General features: G+C 47.2%; 1 protein-coding gene across 1 annotated transcript; it reads right to left on the bottom strand.

Moving 5' to 3' along the window:
- Positions 1 to 1,485: 1,485 nt before the first annotated feature.
- HGD (homogentisate 1,2-dioxygenase) lies at positions 1,486 to 22,590 on the bottom strand (the record flags this gene model as incomplete). Its single annotated transcript, XM_080349855.1, has 14 exons — positions 1,486 to 1,617; positions 2,226 to 2,407; positions 6,408 to 6,534; positions 7,923 to 8,027; positions 8,620 to 8,744; positions 11,102 to 11,201; positions 11,329 to 11,408; positions 12,593 to 12,627; positions 13,767 to 13,858; positions 14,320 to 14,379; positions 17,846 to 17,951; positions 19,683 to 19,771; positions 22,340 to 22,411; positions 22,585 to 22,590. The coding sequence occupies 14 exons, from the start codon at positions 22,588 to 22,590 to the stop codon at positions 1,486 to 1,488; spliced, it is 1,311 nt and encodes a 436-aa protein (XP_080205981.1).
- Between the last annotated feature and the right edge of the window lie 298 nt (positions 22,591 to 22,888).

Raw genomic sequence — 22,888 nt, 5'->3', positions numbered from 1 at the left:
AGTTGGTGGTTTGAGGCAGCAGTGCTGCATGTGTAGAGGAAGGAAAGGGGAGTTTCCCTTCAGAAATATAGGGTGAAGACAGGAGAGTGATTCTGCCTCGTGGAATTTCACTCTTTTCTGATGTGTTACCACCCATGTCTGCTTCAGTGAGGAGTCTATAGCAAGAGAAACTCAAGACTGCAGATCACTGGGTGATAATTTAGGTCCCAAACAAAACAAGCTTTTCCCCTTTGCCTGTGAAACATTTAGACCTCATTTATCACTGGATCAGTCTGATTAAATCAGCTTCTCTGGCAAATTGATTCTCCTGAATGTCCTTTCTTGAGATGGATATTTTAGAGTAAACATCTCCCTGTAGATTTTATAATGTAATATTTGCTCAAAGATGATGCTTTTTTATTTTTTTCCCCACAAGGATCTGGTGCAGATCCAAAACCAATGATGGATGTAACTGACTGAAGTTAGATGTTGCTGCTCTGCATTTCCTTCTCTTTTGGAAAACTGAGAATTGTTTCTGTCAGGAAGTAAGAAACAGATAGCACCAAGCTTAGAAACTGTTTCACGTGGGTACATGCTAAAGCACAGGCCTGAGGTCTGGATCGCCTGGGCTGTGCTCCTGGTTCCCAGCCTACCTGGGGCTTATGCTTTCTGCCTCCGCCGTGTGTAACTCACCACCTAGGGGTGAGACTTCCACATTCCAATGATTTTTGAGAGCCTCCTCAATGTTGTCTGCATTTGAGCTTTCTTCCAGGCACCTTCCCAGGAACAAATGTCTGGCCTTACAAGTTCTTTTGCATTTGCTATGCTGCAAATTAACACTTAAGGAGGGAGAGAATTTGTGAAGTGCTGACAAACAAGTCAATGTTGAAGGACGTGTTGAAGGCCAGAATGTGGGGTTGGAAAGGAAACTTTCCCTCATTTAACGGTGAAGCGTTTTGCATTCTCCAACCTTCTCTAATTTGCAGTCTACTTTTCTTATTTTCAAGTATTTCCCTGGCAACCCCTCACAGAGTAGCAGGTTGAAATGCCCTGTTCTAATAGGAGGCTTAGGTCTGGTAGACCCTTCAGCTCTGTTTGGAAAACTCTTCCCCTACAGACAGCATTAAATGCATTGTTGAACCCTAGCTTCTCCCTGTGAAAGACACACCAGGTCATATTTTCAGGAGGCCCTGTAAATGGAGGCTGGCTGTCCCCTCATGTCCACACAAGGTACAGCATTCACAACAACTACATGTGGTGAGAACCACGCAAGTGCTTCAGCACGTCGCCAGGAAAGCTTTAATTGAGTAGTTGAAAGCTAAAAACAGTGGTGCTTTTTCCTGCATTTCCCAAGTTGCACAGGCACGATCATTTCTGTGGCTTGGTGGCTACTGGAAATGCTGCTCTGGAGCACCCTGTGTTGCCCAAATTGACAGTGCCACCACATGTAGGTACACTGGATTTCTCTGTCTTCCCTCAAGTTTTACAAGCAACGAATACTTCTCTTTATTTACACTTAGGGTTGAAATGACTTTTCAGAGGTTCCCAACACTTGTAGTAGTTTTTATCTAGGCGGTTGGAGGTCTGGAGGCCCCATTTGGTGACAGCCAGACTGAGGGACGATTCAAACATGAAGGCCTGTTGGGAAGAGGGAAGATAGGTTAGGATAAGAAAGCAAGAGTTTGCATCCAAGCAAGGCGGCTCTGCTATACTGCAAACGGGAATTGTGCACATGGTCCAGCACTGCCAAGTTCTGCCTCCAGCCTGATCAACCCAGGAGAGAAAGCTCTTCCGAGCTGGCATTGCAATGCTGCTGTTAACCAGTTTTCAGGAGTATATTCCCTGTATGTCCAGGAAAGCCAGGTTGTTCCCACAGCTCTAGTTCGAAGTCTGTCGATGATCATCATTAGATTGTTAGGGGTGCAGAAAGGAGGACAGTCAGGGGTTTCACTTCTTTCTCCATAGGCTAAGACAAAAATTAAATTAATCAGCATGAAAATTCCCAGGTTCCTGCTCAGGCAACAATTTATGTGGGCAGATGATCAAAGCTGCCTGGCATCGCATGGCTCCAGGGGAGCTCCTGGGAGCTGAACAGTGCTGATTGGTAAGGGAGCTGAATGCTGCAGCAGTTTGGTCTAAGTACTTTTCCAGCTTGCCAGCAGGAAGCTAGGCTGTACTTTGAGAGTGGCACAGCTGCAGTATACCGTGCTGTATCCAAAATGTTACTGACTCCCTTGGCTCCTTACCATGGTCCCTTCTGCAACCCTCTCAGGCTCCAGCTTGGCTTTGCTCGCCTTCTCAAAACAGTCAGCATCTGGCCCATGAGGAGTCATCATGCTGTGCAAGCTGGCCCCTCCGGGCTGGAAGCCTTCCTCCTTTGCTTCATAGTGGCCTTTGATGAGCCCCATGAACTCACTCATGCAGTTTCCTGAAGGAGGCATAGAGAAGAGATGAGACTGGGAGGCATCACAGCTGGGCTGTGCGCTCCCTGACACACACAAGCTAAGATGGGCCTGGCAATGGGTGGAGTGGAGGTTCCTAAGCCAGCTGTCACATGGAAGACATCGGGGATCCTACAGGCACGGCTTGTAAAGCTGTATAGGTTTTATTGCACTCTCAAATATCTGGATTCAGAAACAGAGTTCCCTAACGAAGGTGCATTGAAGTTGGTAGACCTGTGCTTTTCCTACCACCTCAAGTTGTGTAAGTACTATGCCTGCATGCAGACTGCATGGTGGAACCTGGTATTTACAGACTTGGATTAGAGATCTTAAAGCGCTGGAAAGGAAGTTCTGTATAGTCATCCCTGTGTTACAGGCACAAAATGCCTGTCTGACGGTCTGGTGAGAGAGTCTGGTGAGAGAGCCTGGTCTGCTGTCCCAGGCTATAAGCATGAAATAATTTTTATACTCTTCTACCACCTCCAGTCCAGCCAGGTCCTTCAGTACCTCATGCTTTTGATTCATGCATTATCTACCTGTTTCTCAAGAGGCAACCAAACACAAGGAGCCAAATTTTGTCCTTCCCTGAGGAAGAATACTTTAAGTAGACCCTCTGAAACCAATGGACTAATACACTGCTAACTTAGATGAGGATCACTGTATTTCATCATTCAGTACTTACTGAGTTATGTTCCCTGCGAGGGAAGTACTTTAACAACTGCTGTCCCAAACTTTAAGCTTTAGTAAACCTGATGTGACTAGACAATATGGCAACTTTCTGCTTAGCGGTCAGTTTTTGTGAAACCAGGACATGCTTCTGTAACTATGTTATATATAGCCCTTTTTAACCACTAGTTCAGTCTTTGTTAAGTACAATCGAGGGTCTGAAATGTTTAACAACAGAACTAATTTAGCTCAAAGCAGAGCTGGCCTACATATGTATGCAAACATTCATTAATTTTCATCCCAAGTTGTCAGTGTCTCATGTAAGACTGGATTGTTACGGGCTTTGCATTGAATCAGCTCATGTACTGTGCTTGGCACATTCAGACTGCTGTACAGACCCTAAGAGCTGGATTACCAATGCATCTGCAGCTGAATTCACAATATCGCTTAGGAAGAATTGGGCAAGTGAGTAGGAAACCAGGCTGAGACTTAAGAGGTCAGCTGCGTCCAGCTGCTTAAAAATTCTCCACAGAAAATTCACAGCTTTCCTATGTGACCCCTGATAACTTAGGTGTGCCTCCATTCCCTCTGGGTAAAATAAAGTTTTCTTCAAGAAGCAGGATGTTGTCAAGTTAGAATTCCATAGGAACCATTAGATATTAGGTCACACTGTAATCAAAATCACACAAGTGCTCTCTCAGATACAGGTGCAATATATGCTCATGGTGTAAAAACTGCATCTGACATTTTTCAACCTGTGATCCAAAGACCCTAGGAATAATTTACAGCCTCCAAGGATGGGGAAAGGTGACCAAGTAAGTCAGAATTTATGAGCTGCACAGCTACCTTTGTATGTGAAATTGTTACGGTGTGTAGCAGGAATATTTTTGAATCACCACTGCTATATTTATACTTGGAGAAAAGCTAATGCAAGGTGAAAACTGTGACTCTGAGTTCACCAAGATTATCTGAACACAGGATTTCCACTGCACCTGAGGAAAGGAGCAACAGGGGATTGCTGGCAAACAAATTAGGCCTCTTGTAAAATATATATAAAGAGTTCAGCAACACTGAACATGTGCTACTTCTACCCCAGAACAGCTCTCTCCTGTTATGTCTCTCTTAATGGTACAAGATTTTCATCACGGCACTAATTTCAGAGAACTAACACATACAGTGTCTTGATAATTGACTGTTGCGATGTCTGCCTTACCCACTCAAGCTCTGCCCCACCTGGGGCTGGGACGGAGTAGACAACCAACCTGCTCTTCTTGAATTTAGTGCTCAAGCCTGTGGCCACAGTACCGTGGCTGAGTGAGTAGCTGCTGTAGCTGTCTGCACGGGTACTCTTAGCTCACAACACAGACAAGAGAATATGAGTTATTTCAGCCATCTTTTACCACAGGCTTAGCAAGAAAGGGACCTGGGAGTCCTGGTGGACAGCAGGATGACCATGAGCCAGGACTGTGCCCTTGTGGCCAGGAAGGCAAATGGCATCCTGGGGTGTATCAGAAGGGGAGTGGTTAGTAGATCGAGAAAGGTTCTCCTTCCCCTCTACTCTGCCCTGGTGAGACCATATCTGGAATATTGTGTCCAGTTCTGGGCCCCTCAGTTCAAGAAGGACAGGGAACTGCTGGAGAGGGTCCAGCATAGGGCAATAAAGATGATTAAGGGAGTGGAGCATCTCCCTTATGAGGAAAGGCTGAGGGAGCTGAGTCTCTTTAGCTTGGAGAAGAGGAGGCTGAGGGGTGACCTCATTAATGTTTACAGATATATAAAGGGTGTCACGAGGATGGAGCCAGGCTCTTCTCAGTGACAACCAATGATAGGACAAGGGGCAGTTGGTACAAACTGGAACACAAAAGGCTCCACTTAAATTTGAGAAGAAACTTCTTCTCAGTGAGGGTGCCAGAGCACTGGAACAGGCTGCCCAGGGGGGTTGTGGAGTCTCCTTCTCTGGAGACATTCAAAACCGCCTGGACACCTTCCTGTGTAACCTCATCTGGGTGTTCCTGCTCCGGCTGGGGGATTGGACTGGATGATCTTTCGAGGTCCCTTCCAATCCCGAACATACTGTGATTCTGTGAAGTTCATGTTGTTTAACACAAAGTGTCTGTGGGAAGGTAGCACAGATCTGCTGATGCGTGGCAACTTAATCGTGGTAAACTGGCAGTGTGTCTCACCTCTTTGGGTCTAATACAAGTGACTTGGCACTATCCCAGCCAGTCAGGAGATGCATTTCCATGTCGCATTCATTATTGCAAATGAAAGCAGAATGACAGGGCAGGAATTTACCTGTGGGATTTATTTGGATGATGGCACAGCTGCCTACTGTGCTTGCAGGCACCACTAATGCTGCCAGCCCCCAAGACACTTGGAAATATTTCTAAGTAACAGGAGGAACTGGCTATTAAACTGTGGTTACTAAGTGTGCAGAAAGCCCCTCAGCACTTCAGAGTGACTGTAGAGTGACCTTCATAGCTTTTTAGCTGTTGACAGATGGAGTGCAGGGTAGATAAGCTTTCCTCCTCAGTCTCACAGAGCAGGTTGCTTCATTTACCACTCTGGAAGGGCAATCCCATGTGGGGAACGGGGTTTCCAGCATCCATTCAACACAAATGTGGCTATGTGCTACCAAAAAGAAACAAAAAAAACTCCCAAGAAAAAACAAACAAGCAAAAACCTGCCAAAATCACCCTTGCTATGGTGATTGCAACCAAATCCCCAAAACAGCAACTGTCTCTCTGCCTGAGAAGGAGCCCAGTTCCTGATCTCTGGCTTCTTAAATGCCAGAGGTACCTCCATCACTGTGCAAATGGTGAAGAAGGGCTCAGGAGAGCAAATTCACTCCTTTTCTGTAACTCCGATCTCACCCTGTGATGGCCTTGGCCAGCTCTACATCCCTCTGTGCTTCTGACCACCTGTGACACCATATTTTCCTTTCTCCTGTTCTGTATGTATTCTAATGAGATATTAAGCAATTCATGGCTGGATGACGGGACAATTTCTGATGCGTTTGTGCAATGCCAAGTTCAATATACACCTGGTCTCAGTGGAAGCTCCTTGAGTACAGATGCATCCATTTATGCAGACACAACCAGCCCATCGCCTCTGAGTTTTCCTGAGATGCTCTAAGTTGAAACATCTTTGGTTTTGTTTGCTTTCCAGTGAGGACTGACCGACTCCAAGAAGCTGACTCTAACTCTGCCAAGGACAACAAATCAGACTGATTCTTCCCTGTGTGTACTCTCAAACAAATGGAGGCTTGCTTTTTTTTCTGCAGTCCTCTACTCAAGCACGACCAGCAGAGAGCAGACTTACGGTGGTAGTATGGCGGCCGGAAGGTGTTGTTAGCTACTCCCCATCGTGGGGGGAATATGACAAAGTCAGCCAGTGCCACTCCAGCACGGGTTGACTTGGCTGTCAGGACAGTGAAGATGGAAGGATCCTGAAAAAAAGGAAAGCAAAATAGCATGAAACAAAGCGGGGCTTAGAGCTATCTGTTCAAGTCATCCTGCTGGTAAGCCTCACTGATGCAGCCTTTCCCTTGCCAAAACACTTTTACCACCTGCACCTGCAAGTGTGCTTGAGAGTTGTGACCCTATGTGACAGCACCCAGCATCTGAGTCCCATGCTGAACATGAGGGGCAAGAGATGGCACTGGGTGGTTCTTCCTTTAGGCAGCCTTACAGAGCCTTCACTGCCCCAGCAATCATAGAATCAGAGAATAGTTTGGGTTGGAAGGGACCTTCAAAGGTCACCTAGTCCACCCCCCCTGCAATGAGCAGGGACATCTCCAACTAGATCAGGTTGCTCAGAGCCCCGTCCAGCCTGATCTGGAATGTCTCCAGGGATGGGGCATCTAACACCTCTCTGGGCAACCCGGCCCAGTATTTTACCACCCTTATGCCACCAATGATGCTCTCGCATCTGGTGGCAGATACAAGGGAGGAAGATGGGGGACTATAATTCCAGGAGCGGTCTCCAGCACTCCTCCTGCCACTAAACCCTCCCTCTGCCTTAGCTGGTTACAGAAGACAGGAACATCCTGCCAGAAGCATCTGGCCTCACAGACCTGTTAGCTTACAAACAGGGAGAACAAAGTGCAGATAAACTGTGGCTTGCTTCAAGGGTTTTTGAAATCTCTAGACCAGTAAAGTGATTTTCTGGGCTTTGATCCCAAAACCATCCGTCTCCTGGCAGCTTTTTCTGGAGTTTAAACAATGATTTCTGTTGGTTATCTCACTAGAAATGTCCCAGTCTCCTTGCACACCCACTTGCAGAAGCAGCACCAAGAGATGGCATCACTGTGGGCACCTCTCCCACTGGGCTGATTTCCTTGTTAGAAGAGCTGCTCACATTAGTTTTGGCTTTAGTTATTTTCCATAAAATCTAGAAATTATTGCAATGAAAGCTGCCAGCTCTTTGAATGAATTTCAGTGCTGGGATCAGCAGAACCAGGGGAAGGATCCTATGCAATTGCAAGAAATAAATCAAGGCAAGAATTTGAAGCAAAAATCTTTTTGCTGAGTTGCACGGTGTGTGTTGGCTTCAGTATTCAGCTCTCCTCCAGGGTGCAGAAATTCTATGCTAAGCTGCATAAAGCTGTTTAAGAAGCTGATCAACCCCCAGTTATGTCTTTGTACCACAGAGGAGGTTGTCTTTCCCTTCAAGTGCTTGCTTTGGGCCTAGGGAAAGCAGTGCAAAAGATTTCACGCTGTTTCTTAGAGCACAACATATCTTTTTAACAGGTGCCGGGCCCTGCAGCTCAGGGTGAGTTTGGATGGTACGATATCCACACAGCATTGCTCTGCCTTGCCCAGCTCCAGGACTTACCGCATGGTCGAAAGCGACGGAATTAATGACCATGAATTTTTCCAGATGGTATTTGTACGGCGTGTAGTTCCCGTGCCAGGCTACGACATTGAAGGGGGAGAAATCCTACCAAAGAAAAGAGACAGAGGGTTACCAATACACAAACTTCCAATTTTGCTACACGTACGCAGGGCACTGCTCTTTCTTAAATTAAAAATGGGTTTAGTGCTGATGTACAATGCCGGTACACTAGCAGCCTGGAGCACGAAGCCCTTTGGTACAGCCCGATATTGCGACGATGTGGTTTTCCTGAGCATTTCCACATGGTAAGCCTCAGCCCTGCCTCTGGGGTTTGGTCTGTAAGGGTTTCCAAGTGCCCAGGCAGCACTTGAACAGCTGCAACACTAGCTCTCTGCTAAGGAAACCCTGGCTTTTCACAGCAGCTCCAGTTAATCTTTTCTACTCTGTCACTGTGAACGTGTGGAAACAGCGAGGCAAAGAGTCTGGTCTAACCAAGTCTTCCCAAACACTTTTTTTCCAGACAAACTAGCCTCAACTGGAAAGACGAACAGCCCGACAAGGCAAGGGCTCAGTCCTGCTCCACTTAACCCAGCAGGACCTCCTGACACAACATCCATGCTACCAAGTTGCATATCCCAGGCAATGCACCAGCAGTCACTATACTCCAGTGTCACCTGTTCTCCCAGGGCATCCTCACCTGCTGGGCTGCAAACAGCTTGCCCTGGTACTTGCTGATCACCGTGTAGCCCCCTGACACTTGGCGGTCCTCGTACCACGCAACGGGCACCAAAAAGTCACGTGGGTTGGCCAGGCCATTGGCTCCTGCAGAAGAAAGAGAGATGCCAGAGCTCTTTGGGCAAGCTGCAAGCAAAGTGAAAGGCTGGCGCAGTTTTCTGGTTTCATGGGTTGTGCCCTTCTGCTTTTTGAATGACTTTACTGCTTCTTGGCCCACCATGAAAGCTGAAATAGTAGTTACTTCTCATCCTTCTACAAGCAAGGTAATCGTAATACACCCCTTATGTGACTAAGACAGGTCTCCCCTAGTTGCCATCAGAACAAGATTAGTACTTCATCCTCAATTAAACTCATATAGCAACTAGGAATTAAGTGAAAAATGAAAGGTGAATTGCTGTCTGTTCCTGGACATCATGGTGGTTGGACACCTCACCATGCAGAAGTTAGAAGGCATGTCATGAGGGGGCCAAATGCATTTCTGACTGCTTGCAAAAACAGTAATAAAATAAGGGCTAGTGATACTTGCAGACTATGGGCATACTGAGGTGTTCGTTAGCGTGAGAAGTGCATTTTCAAAATGCAAAGCACCATATGGGTCTTGAAGTATTTGGCTTTTTATCATTAGTATTATTGTTACAAAGTGGGTTTGAATTTTTTGGATAAAAATGCAGACATTACTACCTGCTGCTAAGGTTTAACAGTCAGTGCTTTTCTCCAGCTGTCATTTTTCAAGTGAAAAGTGAAGTTAGAATAAAGTAAGACTGAAATACAAAGGATCTTGGTCTCTGAGGGGAAGGTGGGTAGGTGGTGAGAAGAGGTGCTCTTATAATTGCCACCTCCTGAAAAGGTTTACAGGCTAGTGCACTCCTTTTCTTTTTCTCCAGAAAGTAAATGTTATAATAGATTCCTGCCTTTTGGAGACCAAAAAAAAAAAAGAAGCCACACAAAAAAACCAAGAACAAATCACCCCAGTCCAACAGTGTCTGCAAAACTAGCTAATGGGAAAAAAAATGTTACGAACAGGCTGGGACAACAATATCAATAATCAAGTGGAGCAGGCGCAGAGTGCAAGAAGTGGGTGAAGGCAGGTAACCTCAGCTGACTGAAAGGAAAGCTGCTGAAGAATCACTGTAGGCTCGGTGCCCAAAGACTCATGTCCAGCACATCACATGGGAGTGATGCTCGAGTGGGGTCCCATTAAATGCCTGCAAATTGGGTTGGTTCCCCACCACAAGAATGACCGGCTTCAGTTTCACTACACCTAGGAGGTATTTGCAAAACCCTTTGAATACAGATGGGCCATGCCAAGCTTGTTACTGATGGATAATACCTACTCAACTTACTTCAAGCATGGCCAGTCTTTTAGATCTCAGTGAGGGCTATAAAACAAGCCCAGTTGAGAGCAGGTGAAAAGCCCAACCCAACCTAAAATGAAAATCAACCAACCAACCCCAAAACACGAGTCTGGAAGTGGAAAACTATTGATACGAGCTTGGTAGTTATTTTAGCTCTTAGGGAAGTTCCTTTTCCTTCCACTGAGACAATTTCAGCAGCATTAACCGTTTTTCTGAGCTAGAAATATTTGGAGGCGAGTACTCCTGGGATAAGGAAGGAGAACTAACCTGAGCTGAGCACCTCCAGAAAGCTGAGAAATTATAGGGGAACCAGTGGGGCTTCAGGTGCCATGCATCCTGGCAATATCTTTGTCACGGCAGCTAAAGGCTGTGTCTTCGTGATCTATGACATTGCACAGACCAGGAGGCAGCTGGCAGAGAGGGTCTGTGATTTATGAGATCTGTGCTCAGTGAAAGCAGATCCGCCCTGGCAGCACAAAACGGAGATGCGAGTGTGTTGCTGATTCCAGTCCTGTGCTGCTCATTTTATTCATTTCTAATTCTCCAAGGGGAACAGCTTCTGGCATTAAGGGACTCTAAGCTCTAGAGCTCTAAAACACCTCTGTTAACAGAAATGGGGTAAAACCCACTTCATTAAATCTAAAATGGTGCTTCAAGAATATCTGTTGCCTCTGAAATACACCTTTCCTTTTACTGGTTAAATTCACTCCTATCACTTCAGTTTATGCCATATCTGTAAGTAAGAGGCTTCAGTGATTATGGCCTTTTGAGGTTTTTTTTGGTAGGAACAGGTTCAGAGCCAGCAGATGAGGACTGCCAAACCAGAAGGGAAGAGAGAAAGTGGAAAAGGCAGTGGGAGAGAAATGATCCCTTCAATCCCAGGGGAAAATCAGGGTGACTGAGCTGTCACATTTAGTTGGGGGATGCTTGCTCTGCAGGGGAATAACAATGCTGGGACAGAAAGTGTCTTTGGGAAGGACTGTGTGCATGGGAAGGACTGTGTGCCTGGGAGATAAAAGGATAGATTTGGGCTTGTAATTCCTGGCTGTCTCTGTGAAATTCACTGTAGGTCTGATGGGAAAGTGTTACCAATGGGTCCCAGGTCAGGCAGCTCGAAGTGTGCACCATACACCTCCAGGATGTAGCCTCTGGTGTCTCCAAACACCTCCACACTGAAACGCATTCCTTGCTGGAAAACAAAAGAAGACTAGGATCCTGACAGGACTTTCCTGACAAACCATGAGCAGCTGAATGCAAGAGCTGGCTTGCTCCAATGTTGAGCTCTGAGCCACAGGCAAGGCACAGGCAGCCCTTACCTGGATGACGCAAATTTCATTGGGCTCCACTAGCATCTTCCCAAACTCAGTCGTGATGAGCAGTTTCCCTTGCTGGGGCACTATGGAAACAAAATCCAGGCAGAGGAGCTGAAGCGATGTGGTGAATGCCTTCGTCTATGTCTGCCAAGAGCACACAGTCTCCAAGGAAGAGCAATTAACCCTTTCTGACTCTGCTTCATGGCAGCACCTGGTTCCCTCTCCCATGTAGAGCCTTGCAGCAGTGATGACCACACTGAAGGGAGAGTTCCAGACCAGCCCCATGGTCCCCATGTCACAGCAGGTACCTGCATGAGGTTAGGCCATCCAGCACCTTGTGGTCCTTTGGTGTAGGGTTTGTGCCACAGTTTGAATAGGTGGGACTTGATATATTTGGGGCCATACCTGTCTGTCTCATGATCTTCGCACACAAAGGTGCACATACCCATCCTTGTCGTGACTGTGGTAGTGTGAGGTGTCTGGGAATAACTATTCTCCCTGCCTCCTGTGGGTAGAAGCAATGCTTCACCAATGTCCACATTATTTTCTGTGACTGTCCTGGTGCAGGAGAGCTCATGTTTTGACTTCAAAAACTAGCAAATTTACAAAACCTGCCCTAGCACTTTTACTTCACAGTAGTGAGGAAGGTGAGTGAGGACAACTTAATAGCTATTTGATGGGATAAATGTTTCTGTTGGTGATCTCAAGGCATTTCTGTCACTCGATCAAGAAAGATACACGTAAGTATCAGTCTTCCGATACTGCTCAGAATATTTTTCATCATGTGCACACTTTATGTGCCAACCTCAACATCCACTGTGGCAGTCTGGTTGCCTGAGGCTGGCGGAACGTGGGATGCTAAGCTGCCATGCCAAATACTCTTGGACTGAAGCAATGAAGGTATCTAGCTGTAAGCTGTTAAGAAATCCTGAGACTTATGTTTTCCACAAAACCTCTGCCTGTGGTGTCCCTAATACCAGTCTGGGGAGTGCTGGGAAATGATCCCTGAGCACCATGCCAAGGAAGCTGGGTCACTGCTCAAAAACAAAGCTGAGGTCTGGCACAGACGTGCGCTCTGACATGCACAGGAATGGTGCAACCAGCCTGACACCCCAGTTGGTGCCAGGCCACCAAATCTGGGTGGCATGAGGGTGAAGCTGACCTTCTCCTCTAGATCACAGTTGTAAGATCCAGGGTCTGGAGGCAGGCAGGTGGCAACCAGGGTAGACCCTTGTAGGGGAAATAAAAAGCCAAAGTGTCAACTCACCAATCAGGAAGTCGCCATCTGAATTATAAAGGCATCTAAAGAAAAAGTAGAACAAGAATGTCAAGGTACTGTAAACCACCAGTGCTTGGACATACCACAACCCCAGCTGGGGAGTTTTGAGCTGGGAGACTGACATGGCAGAGGTTTCTCCTTTGGCACCAGAAATGCTACTTGTGGGTAGGCAATGCAATATATGGGCCAGTGAAGAGGAGGCAGGGAGGTTTAATGTGCCTGGCCTGGAAGAAGGATGTCCTACAACCTCTGCCAGGTCTCTGCCTTTGTGTCCATGGCTGCATCAGGCGTTGTAAACTGGGAAGTGGGGCTGAGTTCCCTTGTGAGCTGCTGCAGGGGGTGGTGATGCCCATCAGAGGCACCACGCATGTTGACCTCCAAGGAGCAGCCCCAGTCCCTGGGACAAGAGCACCTGGATCCAAAACATCCCCTCTCGCTGCATCTCGATGCCCAGCTCCCTCCTTCCCACCCACTCCCCCAGTGCTTGAATATGGAGCAAAGCCTACTTCACAAACACTTGCCATAGACACCATGAACACCTTTGCCTGTGCACACAGGAGTACAGGTACACAGAGGCAGCACTGCTGGGAGCAGCTGGCTATGCTAGCCACCAGCAGGCACAGAATCACAGAGTGGCTGGGGTTGGAAGGGACCTCTGGAGATCATCCAGATCAACCCCCCTACTAAAGCAGGTTCACCCAGAGCAGATCATACAGGAATGTGTTCAGGTGGGTCTTGCATGTCTCTAGAGAAGGAGACTCCACAACCTCTCTGGGCAGCCTGTTCCAGGGCTCTGGCACCCTCAAAGTAAAGAAGCTTCTCGTCATATTCAGATGGAACCTCCTATGTTTCAATCTGTGCCTGTTGCCCCTCATCCTATCGTTTGGCACCATTGAAAAGTCTGGTTCCATCCTCTTGACACTCACCCTTGAGATATTTATAAACATAAATAGGGTCCCCTCTCAGCCTTCTCTTCTCCAGGCTGAACAGACCCAGCTCTCTCAGTCTTTCCTCGTAAGAAAGATGCTTCAGACCCCTAATCATCTTTTTAGCTTTGTAGACCCTCTTTTCAGCCTCTGGACTCGAGCACAGTGGTGACAGACATACACATGCAGGCAGCCAGCCCAGGACAGCCAGACCCTCCAGTGTAGCAGTCACTGACCTGTTGAACATGGAGGTGTTGCAGACAAAAATATGGATGGCAATGCCATTGCGTCCTCTGGGTTCTCCAGCTCCGCACAAGGTGTGCAGTCCCTATGGGTGAACCCAAAGCATCAGCAGCAGGCAGTGGGGCAGGGGCTAGCTCCTCTTCCTCCCCTCATCCCACCCCCTTGCTGGGGCTCACCCCCTCTCCTCGCTTCCCATACCACTACCAGCCTGTCCACATATGGCCTTTGGCCAAACATGTTGGCTTTTCTTTAATATCTCAAGGGTTTATTAGCAATCCATGTGAGCTGATGTTTTCCAGACCAGGGACTGGGGAGAACTGGGGCTTGGGGCTTTTTTGAAAAGTTTCTTGAAAGCCAACCAAGCAAATCAAGTCCACTGTCAGGTGGTTGAAACCTGGGATCCTCTCCTTTCCCATGGATGTTCTGCAAGCCCAGAGGTGTCAAAACGACTGCTGTTAGCCCAATGTTGAGCATTCCATGTGCCCTGCTACCTCCTGAGGGGAGCAGAGATGGAGGATGCCCAGATGCCCTGGTCCCCCAACTTACGCTTACGAAGTCCAGCTTTTTCTGAGGGGCTTTTGGGATCTCAAAAGGTTTCCATCGCAGCTAGATTGCAGTAAGCAAAAACCAGTTGTTATAACACAAACGATGGCAAATTCAAAAGAAAGCAGACCCCTGTCCCTTCCCACTTCCCTGTCCTATGCTAGCTGAGGTAGCTTTCTCTTTCCTCTTTTCCTTGCTTAATTTGGTTTGCACATCTCTTTTGATTTATGGAGCTTTTTTTCCTTTTGAATATAATTTTGTAAAAAAATTGGCAGGCTTGTGTAGTGCCAAGGTTAAAAAAAAATAAATCCTATTTAAAAGCTGTCTCTTCCTCTATTAGTAACAACACTGTTGAGAGCAAAGAAATTCAGATGAACCAGCTTTCCACAGCCAAATTGTCACAGTCCTGTGCTCCACGCTGCGCTGGATGATTCACTCCCTCCATGACTGGAGCATAACACTCCTGTTTGCTTGACCTCATTTTCCCCACACCCGAAGCAAAAATATCTCTACCTGCCCGAGGGGGAGCTGCAAGGAGCGCTAATCGCTTCTTGCAAAGCCTGTCAAGATTCTCAGGCAGAAGGTGCCAGAGGAGTTAGAAATATTTATTGCTGCTTATATCATAATCAGGGTCTTGCAGCTCTTGGGAATGAGGTGCTGCGGCACCTCTCTGAGGGATGTTTCAGTGCAGACCAACCCAAACATCTGGAATTAGGAGTATGCTGGTGTGACCATCTGCCAGAAATATCCCCTGCATGAATACACTTGACCTCAGATGGAAGTGTCTGTGACTCTGGGCATCCATGAGAATATTTTCTTGCTTCTATCTACTTGACCTGGTGGTCCTTGCCATGTTTTTAAGCTGGTACCCTGAGAAAACAAATCTCATGGGACTTTGTGTCCTTGCCTGCTGCTCCTCAAAATTTTGAACTCCGTGCAGAAATTCCAGCTAAATTTGAAAGGAATTGTGCTGGTTTGACTGAAAATGAGTTAATTTTCATTCACCCAGTTAGAAACCTTTCTTTTTCATAGCGCAGTCGTTGTTTGGACTTAGTTTGAGAACAAGGAGATAACAGCCCAGGAGAGAGTTAGTGTTTTTAATTGCTCTGGTCTGAGAGCCAATTCTGAGCACTCTGCCCACAGGTGTGAGGCATCAAGGAAGGGGGGCAGAGATGGGGCAGAGCTTGACTGACATACATGCTGATCAATAAGAATATTCCATGCCATCAGTGTCATGCTTCACATTTAAGGAGAGTTGGAATCTTTTGGTCTCTCTGTCTTTTTGTCAGAGCTGGGACAGAGGCCTCTTTAGGGGAGTTCTGTTCGGGACTTTCATTAGTTCAGCCTTTTGCCATCCTGCTGTTTTGCAGAGGCCTCTGGGCCTTTCTGCCTTTTTCCTCTCTTCAAGATCAGCTGTTGGGACCAGGTGGTGTTTCCTGGGACTGGCTGCTCAGTGTGGATGGAGTTCATGAGGAGTTGCATTGAGTATCTTTTATTTCATATTTTATTTCCATTTTTAATATAGATATTAATATTATTAGTAGTATATTAGCATTGTTATTTTATTAAACTATGTTTATCTCAACCCATGAGTTTCTCCTTTCCCTGCCGATTCCCCTGTGTGGGGGTCATCCAGCCCATTGGTGGCAAGTGACATGGTGCCTCGCCCCTCTCATCCGAAACAGTTGCAAGATGCTAAGCCACTGCCCCACTCTGCGCATCTCTGCTGCATTTGGGTTTCCCCAATTGAAGAAGAGCAGAATGAGCTCCCTGAGCCAGAAAAGAAGTCCAAGACAGACAACAGCAGCCAGCAATGGGTTGCTTAAAACAGGAAAGCTTTTAGTGTTGTTTCCCTGATATATGATCCATGAGCCTCCTGAGATACAGCACCTTCGTGCTTACTATTACTTTTATAGGTTTTCTCTCTCCAAGGTTCGTCCAATCACTTTTTGAAATTATGCTCATTGTCTGGCAAGAAGTTCCACAGTTAATGCATTTTTGTAAAGGATAGCCTAATTTTTTTTTCTTTTTTTCTTTTTGAACATGATGTTAGTTATTGGTATGTGTTTTCTCTCTGCCTCTCAATCTTAACTTCCCTTGGTCATTTCTGTTCCAGGCTGGAAAGCTTTCTTGTTTCAGCATTTCTTGCATGGATGCCACCCCATATTTTTTCATTACCTTTGTCTTCTTTTCTGTTTTTTCCCCTGTGCCTTCTATAATTCTGCCGTTGTCTTGAGGCAATATTAAAGAATGTTTTTTCCCATTGACTTCAATGGGCTTTACACAAAGTGCCTCCATATGGCCATTGTTTTAGATGGATGACGATTGGGAAAACTCCTTTAAGTGAGCTGGGTGAAACACAAAGCACCACTGGGAAGCATCAGTCTTGTCCAACAAACTGAACCTGGTCTCTGTCTCTGCTTGAGAGAGGATGAGAAGAAAAGTGGGAAGATGGATCCCGCTTACTGCTAGGAAATAGCCCGTCTGGGTTTGATGATTCCCAATGAAAGCAGTGAGAGGGGAAGTGGGCAGGCACTTTGTTGATGCTCCCTTAGGTAGAAGAGGTACTGGATGTAAATGGCTTGAGATGCTTGAGAGCCGGGCACCTTGGAATTACCGTAATCATTAATAACCATAATGATAGATGCTGGCTGCAAAAAGGCACCACAGATCAGGTGGTAACAGAAGTCATTGGAGCTTCCTTTGGGAAGGAGTACCAAAGGGACCTAAATATTAGCCTGTCACTGCTCCTTGGTCAGTGGCTGGAAAACATATTCCAGCAGAACTGGGAAAGTATTTAGGCAAATGGCAAGGCTGCTGGGAGGCTGGAAATTAGCTAATGATGATGCATCGAAGGGCAAAGCCTGTGAGGAATAAAAACCGATGACCATAAGATGATGTTCAGAAGAGCATGGCAGGAGGAGAGAGTCAGATTAGCAAAGCTGAACATTCTGGAACTGACAGGGAAGAAATAATGATTAAAGATGATGGCAAGGCCGTAACAGAGGAAGACAAATGCCGTGCCCCTGCGTGACTCTTCAGAATGAAACTTGATTTCCCCTGAGGGCTGCAGGGAAACAGGCTGGCAGTCAGCAGCCTTTCTGAAAGCGCAGTGAAGGAGGGGATGGATGGCAGAGACATGCTGATGCTCGCCCTGCTGGGCTGAGGCATGATAAGCCTTTGATGGGGGAAACTGAAGAGGAAGACAGAGCAGCCTGAGAGATGGCCAACAGGAGCCCGCAAGGGAGACATCAGACAGCACAGACCAAACCCTGTGACACCAGGAAGCAGCACAAGCACCCATCGAGGTGGGAAGCAACAACCATTGCATTGATGGCTGTCCTTCCTTGGATGACCCATAGGTGAGAAACAACAGGTGGCAATCAGGACCCAGCTCTTGTGTTGGCCAGACCCCCAGCTCCCTACAGCTCTCCTCAGACCTCTTGCAGCTCAGCGCCTTTGCACCCCTGGTTGGCTTAATATTTGACTGTCCTCCTGGCAGGACCAGGGCTCTTTCCAGCAGTGTTACCTGGTTGGGGTCAGGTTCAACTTCATCCCAGTCATGTGTCAAGTGGCCCTCCTCGAGAGCTTTGAAGGGTTTATGGCAGACTGAAGGCAGGATCCGATATAGCCAGCTACAAAGAAGAAGAAGACCTGGATTTGCCTGAGGAAGAGATTAAACCCTCTGGGTGGCTGCTGGCTGATTGAACTCCTAAAGGCATGAATAACATTTACATTGGTGGCAACTGGACCAAAAGATGTATTAAATATCAAACACCAGCTCACAGTCAGAGACTTCCAGAGAGATGGCTTTTTATCATTGCTTCTAAATAAAAATATATGCTGTCATATGTAGGCAAATGTTGATATGTGTGTTTACATATAATTACATATATTTACATTCACACACACACACATATATTTGTAAAAAATTAAGATAGAGCTTTATTTGTGCCTGAAATACAGCAATCTCTGAGGTAGAAAAAAAGTCTATTTAAACACAGCTACAAAGGAGCTCAGGCAAGACAGCGATGAGCACAGCATCTAACTGAAAGTACAGAGGAGCTTTCAGGAGACAGAAGGTCACAGCCAGTATCTGAGCTTGGATGGATTACTGAAAGTAACCTCCCACGCCTGGCTGGCCATGCCTATAGGACTACCATCAAGCCCATGAAGCCAAGACCAGAGTTTTCTGTGGGATGATACTGTTGCAGGAGGTCCCACATTCCTCCATCACTGCCTGGGACTGTCATGCTCCATCCTTGCTGCCCGCTGTGTCTGTGGCTGCAGCCCCTGCCACCCCCGCCGCTCCGGCATCTGCACACCATGCACAGGCACAGCCCAGCTCGAAACCGGGCTTTTAATCAGGTGGGAGAGCAGAGGTAATCAGGAGAGCCTGAGCTAGGCAGGGCTGCCAGTGCCTTTGATGTGTTAACAGCGGTGGTTGCAGTTTGGGTGGGTGGGAGAGGGGAGGAGAGATCTCTCCCTTGAGAGCTGGAGAATTTCCATGAAGGACATCTTCACGCAGCAAACAATGAATCATCCTTTTCCCACGCACACCGCGAGCCGGCACCAGCCTGGAGAGCAGAGCTTTGCTAGGCAGCTCAGATGATGCATTTGCCTTTCATTTGAACTAATAACAGAAGGGAGAGAAAAACCGCTATGGGAGAAGCAAATTGAGAAACCCATCTTCGGCAATCTGGTCAAGGCTGGAGCACAATGACTGGGACAGAGCTCTGGGACATTTGCTGCTAGCTGGAACAAACTGTCCCCAGCACTACTGGGAATGCGAGGTAGTAAGCAGTGTGCTGGGTGCCTGGCACTGGTCTGAGCCCCTGGCCAGCCCCAAAATGGGCACAGCCTGAGACAGTGCCTCACTGGCCCTGGCCAGCTTGCAGGAGCATGAGAGGGGAAGGGAGGAAAAAAGAGGGAAAAAGGGAAGACTCTTGCTCAGAAGCTTGGGTTTGACACTGTCCATCAGGTGCTTACCTGTACCAGTCACAGCAGTGATATTTCTGCAGCAGCATCAGGGCTGAGACCCTGAAGTTGTTTTGCACAGCACACAGACCCCTGAGGATGAGCCAGCCCCCCTGGACGTCCCCTCCGCTTCCTCTCCTCACTCAGAAAACTGTTTTCTTCCCCATCCCAAGCCCACCTTTCTCAGCATTTTCACAGCCCACTCACCCTACCCAATCATCCACTCCCGTAGTTTTCTGCTCTTGCGCCTTTCCCAGCGTGTGGTAGAGGTTTTTCACCCACCCAAGCTCACGTAAAATGCTGGTGGCACAGAGGCAACCTCTCCATCGCTCCCCCATGCTCACCCCAAATGCCCCACATCCCCTGCCCGCTGCCGGGGGTCATGGTACCTTCGCTTGTTCGTGTGTCGGGGGCAGGTGAAGGCAGAGCCCGAGAGCTGTTCAGCGTACAGGCCATATGGGCAGACTTGTGGGTTATTCTGAATGGAAGGAGAAGAAAAAATAAGGAGCGAGAAGCAGTGACAAGGGATTTAGCTCCAGAGCCCCTGATAGAACACTGTGGTGGGTGGCTGGCACCCTGATGCTCTGTGGTGAGCTGTGCTCCTGAGTCGGTGTGTCAGTCCCAGCAGTCGTATAGTTCTTGCTCCTGTGAGTCTGGGTGCCCTGAGGGTACCAGCCAGACCACAAAGCCCATTCCCACATGCAAGAGGCCACAGAAATGCCCTAAGGATTTGGCATAGCCGTTGAGTCAACATGCCTGCTGCTAGAGCAAGCTGTAAGGGGCAGTGATCAGTAGGGTCAGCAACAGGAGCATCAGGGAAAAATAAATTATTCCCAGTGTTTACAGACTGAAAAGCAGACTGTTATTATGCACAAATATTTTTGAGACCGAGTGTTCAGAATGGCAGGTCCAGAGCATCATGTATGTCTGGCTTTCCAGAGCGCTGATGAAGACTCACAGCAGCTGCACCTTTGCTTCTTCCCTCCTGCTCCCTAAACGCCCTCATCTCCTCCTGCCCTCTGCACAGGGAAAGGATGCCCAGAGCGGGCATTTCAAAGGTATGCTGCCTCCTCTTGCCAGTGCTATTTGCTGCCTCCTCCTGCCAGTGCTATTTGCTGCCCAAGAGCAGGAGTGACCTGTGTGGTAGTCTTTGCTTTTTTGTAGGGCTTCTGCACAGTGACAGTTCTCCTTTGGAGTGCAAAGGGGGCACTTTCCCACTTGCAGAGCCATGGGTGCAACAAGCACAGGTTTAGCAGCCCTTGTGAGATCATAACTGAAGGACAGATTCTTCCTTTTCAGAGAACAGAATCTAAACATTTTGATCTAAGTAGGCCAGCATCTATTTGTTGGAGATCAGCAAGAAGCAAAGGCATCCAAGAACTGCAGGAAAAAACCCAGTGGGACAGTCATACACCATTTGCCATCCCATCTCCCTCCTGCAAGGTCTAGTTTAGCATCCTGCCACCCTGCTGCAGCTGAGCGGATCAGTCATCCATATGGTATCAAACATTGCCCTGACAATGGGCAGAAGGAAGAGGTAAAGCTCTCAGAACGCACGTAGCTTCCATCCCTCAAACTCCATCTTGTCAGTATGGGTATGCAGTGAAGTAGGGGGATCAATAGCCCTTGTCATTTTCATCTGAGCCAGCACGACTGCAGATGCCAGTCTTATAAATACTGCAGAGGAGAACGGATCCACCTCTGGGACTGGAGATTTTTTTTTGTCTAACTCATTTTCAGATTTTTCTATTAACTCTTTTCACACCGAGTCCAAACTCTTTCCAGAGGAAAGTATCTCAGCCAGGAGCTGGAGTGGTCTCTTCCTCTGGAAAGCAGTGATGCTCTAGGAAATCACATCCACCACTGCCCACTGCCTGTTCAAACCAGCAGCCACCACTATCCATTTCCCAATTTTAAGGTGTCTCTTATATCTTTTGTCCACCCATCTGCTGTAGCCAGTCTCAGAAACAAAACACTGCACTAGCTGAGCCATCAGTCTGATCCAGCACAGCCGTTTGTCTTTCTTGTGGGCACACTGTAGGCTGCAGTGCAGACCTAGGGGGCATATATATGTATTGTAAGTGTCTTTGTGTGCTGTGTTACTATCCATGCAGGCACGCAACCTGCAAAACACCAGAACTGGGGAGAGCCAGAAAATTCAGGAAAAGCAAAAGATGAAGTTCCCTGTTTGACCTTAATTCTGCTGCCCCCCTTTGCACAGAGGGTGAAGAGGAGCTGACTTGCACTAAGGGATGCCACTGACTGAGCGTGAAATGCTGCCATCCAAATTCAAGGGATCACAGAACGTTCAAGGGAGGGCACAGCCGGCCTCAAAATGTTTGCTGGTGTAAAGGAGACCAGCACAAAGGAGATGAGAGAGCTTTAATTCTTCAGGGTTTCGTTCTTGCCTCTGTGGCCCAACTGGCTAGCATCACATGGGTCATGATCTCTTTCTCTAAAACAGAACGATCCAACATAATTTATTTTAATCTAACATTTTTAGAAGTTACTTACTTTTAAGAATTAATCTGTCAGTTTATTACCAAAGGAATTCATGTCCCCTCCCTACAAAGAAGCTGCTCTCCTGCCAAAGGCTTATAAGCCTGCTTCATCAAACCAAATTTCTACAGAAATCCTGAAAGTAGCTTCTCCTGTCTGAGCACTATCTCTCCACCAAGCTTCAAAATTCTGCTCTGGTTTATTCCAGAGCCAACGGCTTCCTTCTTGGTGTGGCTGAGCCACTTTTACTGCAAACTCCTTTTGGAAAACAGCTGCTGTTGAGCAGAGGTAATTCAGGCAAGTCTTAACCCCCAAGGTGAAACTTGGAAGCTCACGAGTAACTTAAAAAGAGAAAGCATGAATGGAAATCTTTAATTCTGATTTTTGCCAGCATCTTCTTATTCTAACCCTGCATAAAGAAGGCTCCTGGAGACTTTTGTGGTGACAGAGAGAAAGGAAACATGTTAAGACTGAAAAGAAGCCCAGAGAGCAGATATTCACTCTATTCCATGCCATTTTAACAAATCACTTAAAAAAACCTTGGTACCTGTCCCTCCGGTAAAGCTCCTGGACAGCGTGGATCCTCAGAAACATGTTCATTTCCAAATCCTGACATGTACTGTAAAATAAACCACACAGCTCATCAGCATTTTGAAAATAAAAGCAAAGCCTCTTCAAAAAATCTGTCCATTGTTTCCCTCCTATTTTTTTTCTTTTTTTTCCTAGGGGGGTGGGTGGTGGGGAGGGGGAGGACACTCTTTGTATTAAAGATGACTTTCCCAAGTGACCCACTTGCATGTTGCCATGGACCCCCTGAGTTCCCTTCGTTAGCAAACCACATGGTAGACTGGGGAGCTCAGATAGGATTTGCTCTTCTGTTAAATCTACATGTACACTTTGACCACTTTCTGCACCATGAATGCACTTGAGAAATATGCCAAATATCACACATACAGTAAGACTCAAGAACAATGGGGTGATGTATAGGGAGAAAAAGTATGCATGAACATTACGGAGGTGTGCTTCCCTTGAATAGTGAATGTTCTAACATCTGCAGACTGCCTTGTAAATTTGTGCACCAAGTCATGGCCTTTGA

The sequence above is a fragment of the Nesoenas mayeri genome (assembly GCF_963082525.1).
Source record: "Nesoenas mayeri genome assembly, chromosome: 1".
Taxonomy (NCBI): Eukaryota; Metazoa; Chordata; class Aves; order Columbiformes; family Columbidae; genus Nesoenas; species Nesoenas mayeri.
This window is presented reverse-complemented; position numbering and strand designations above follow the sequence as displayed.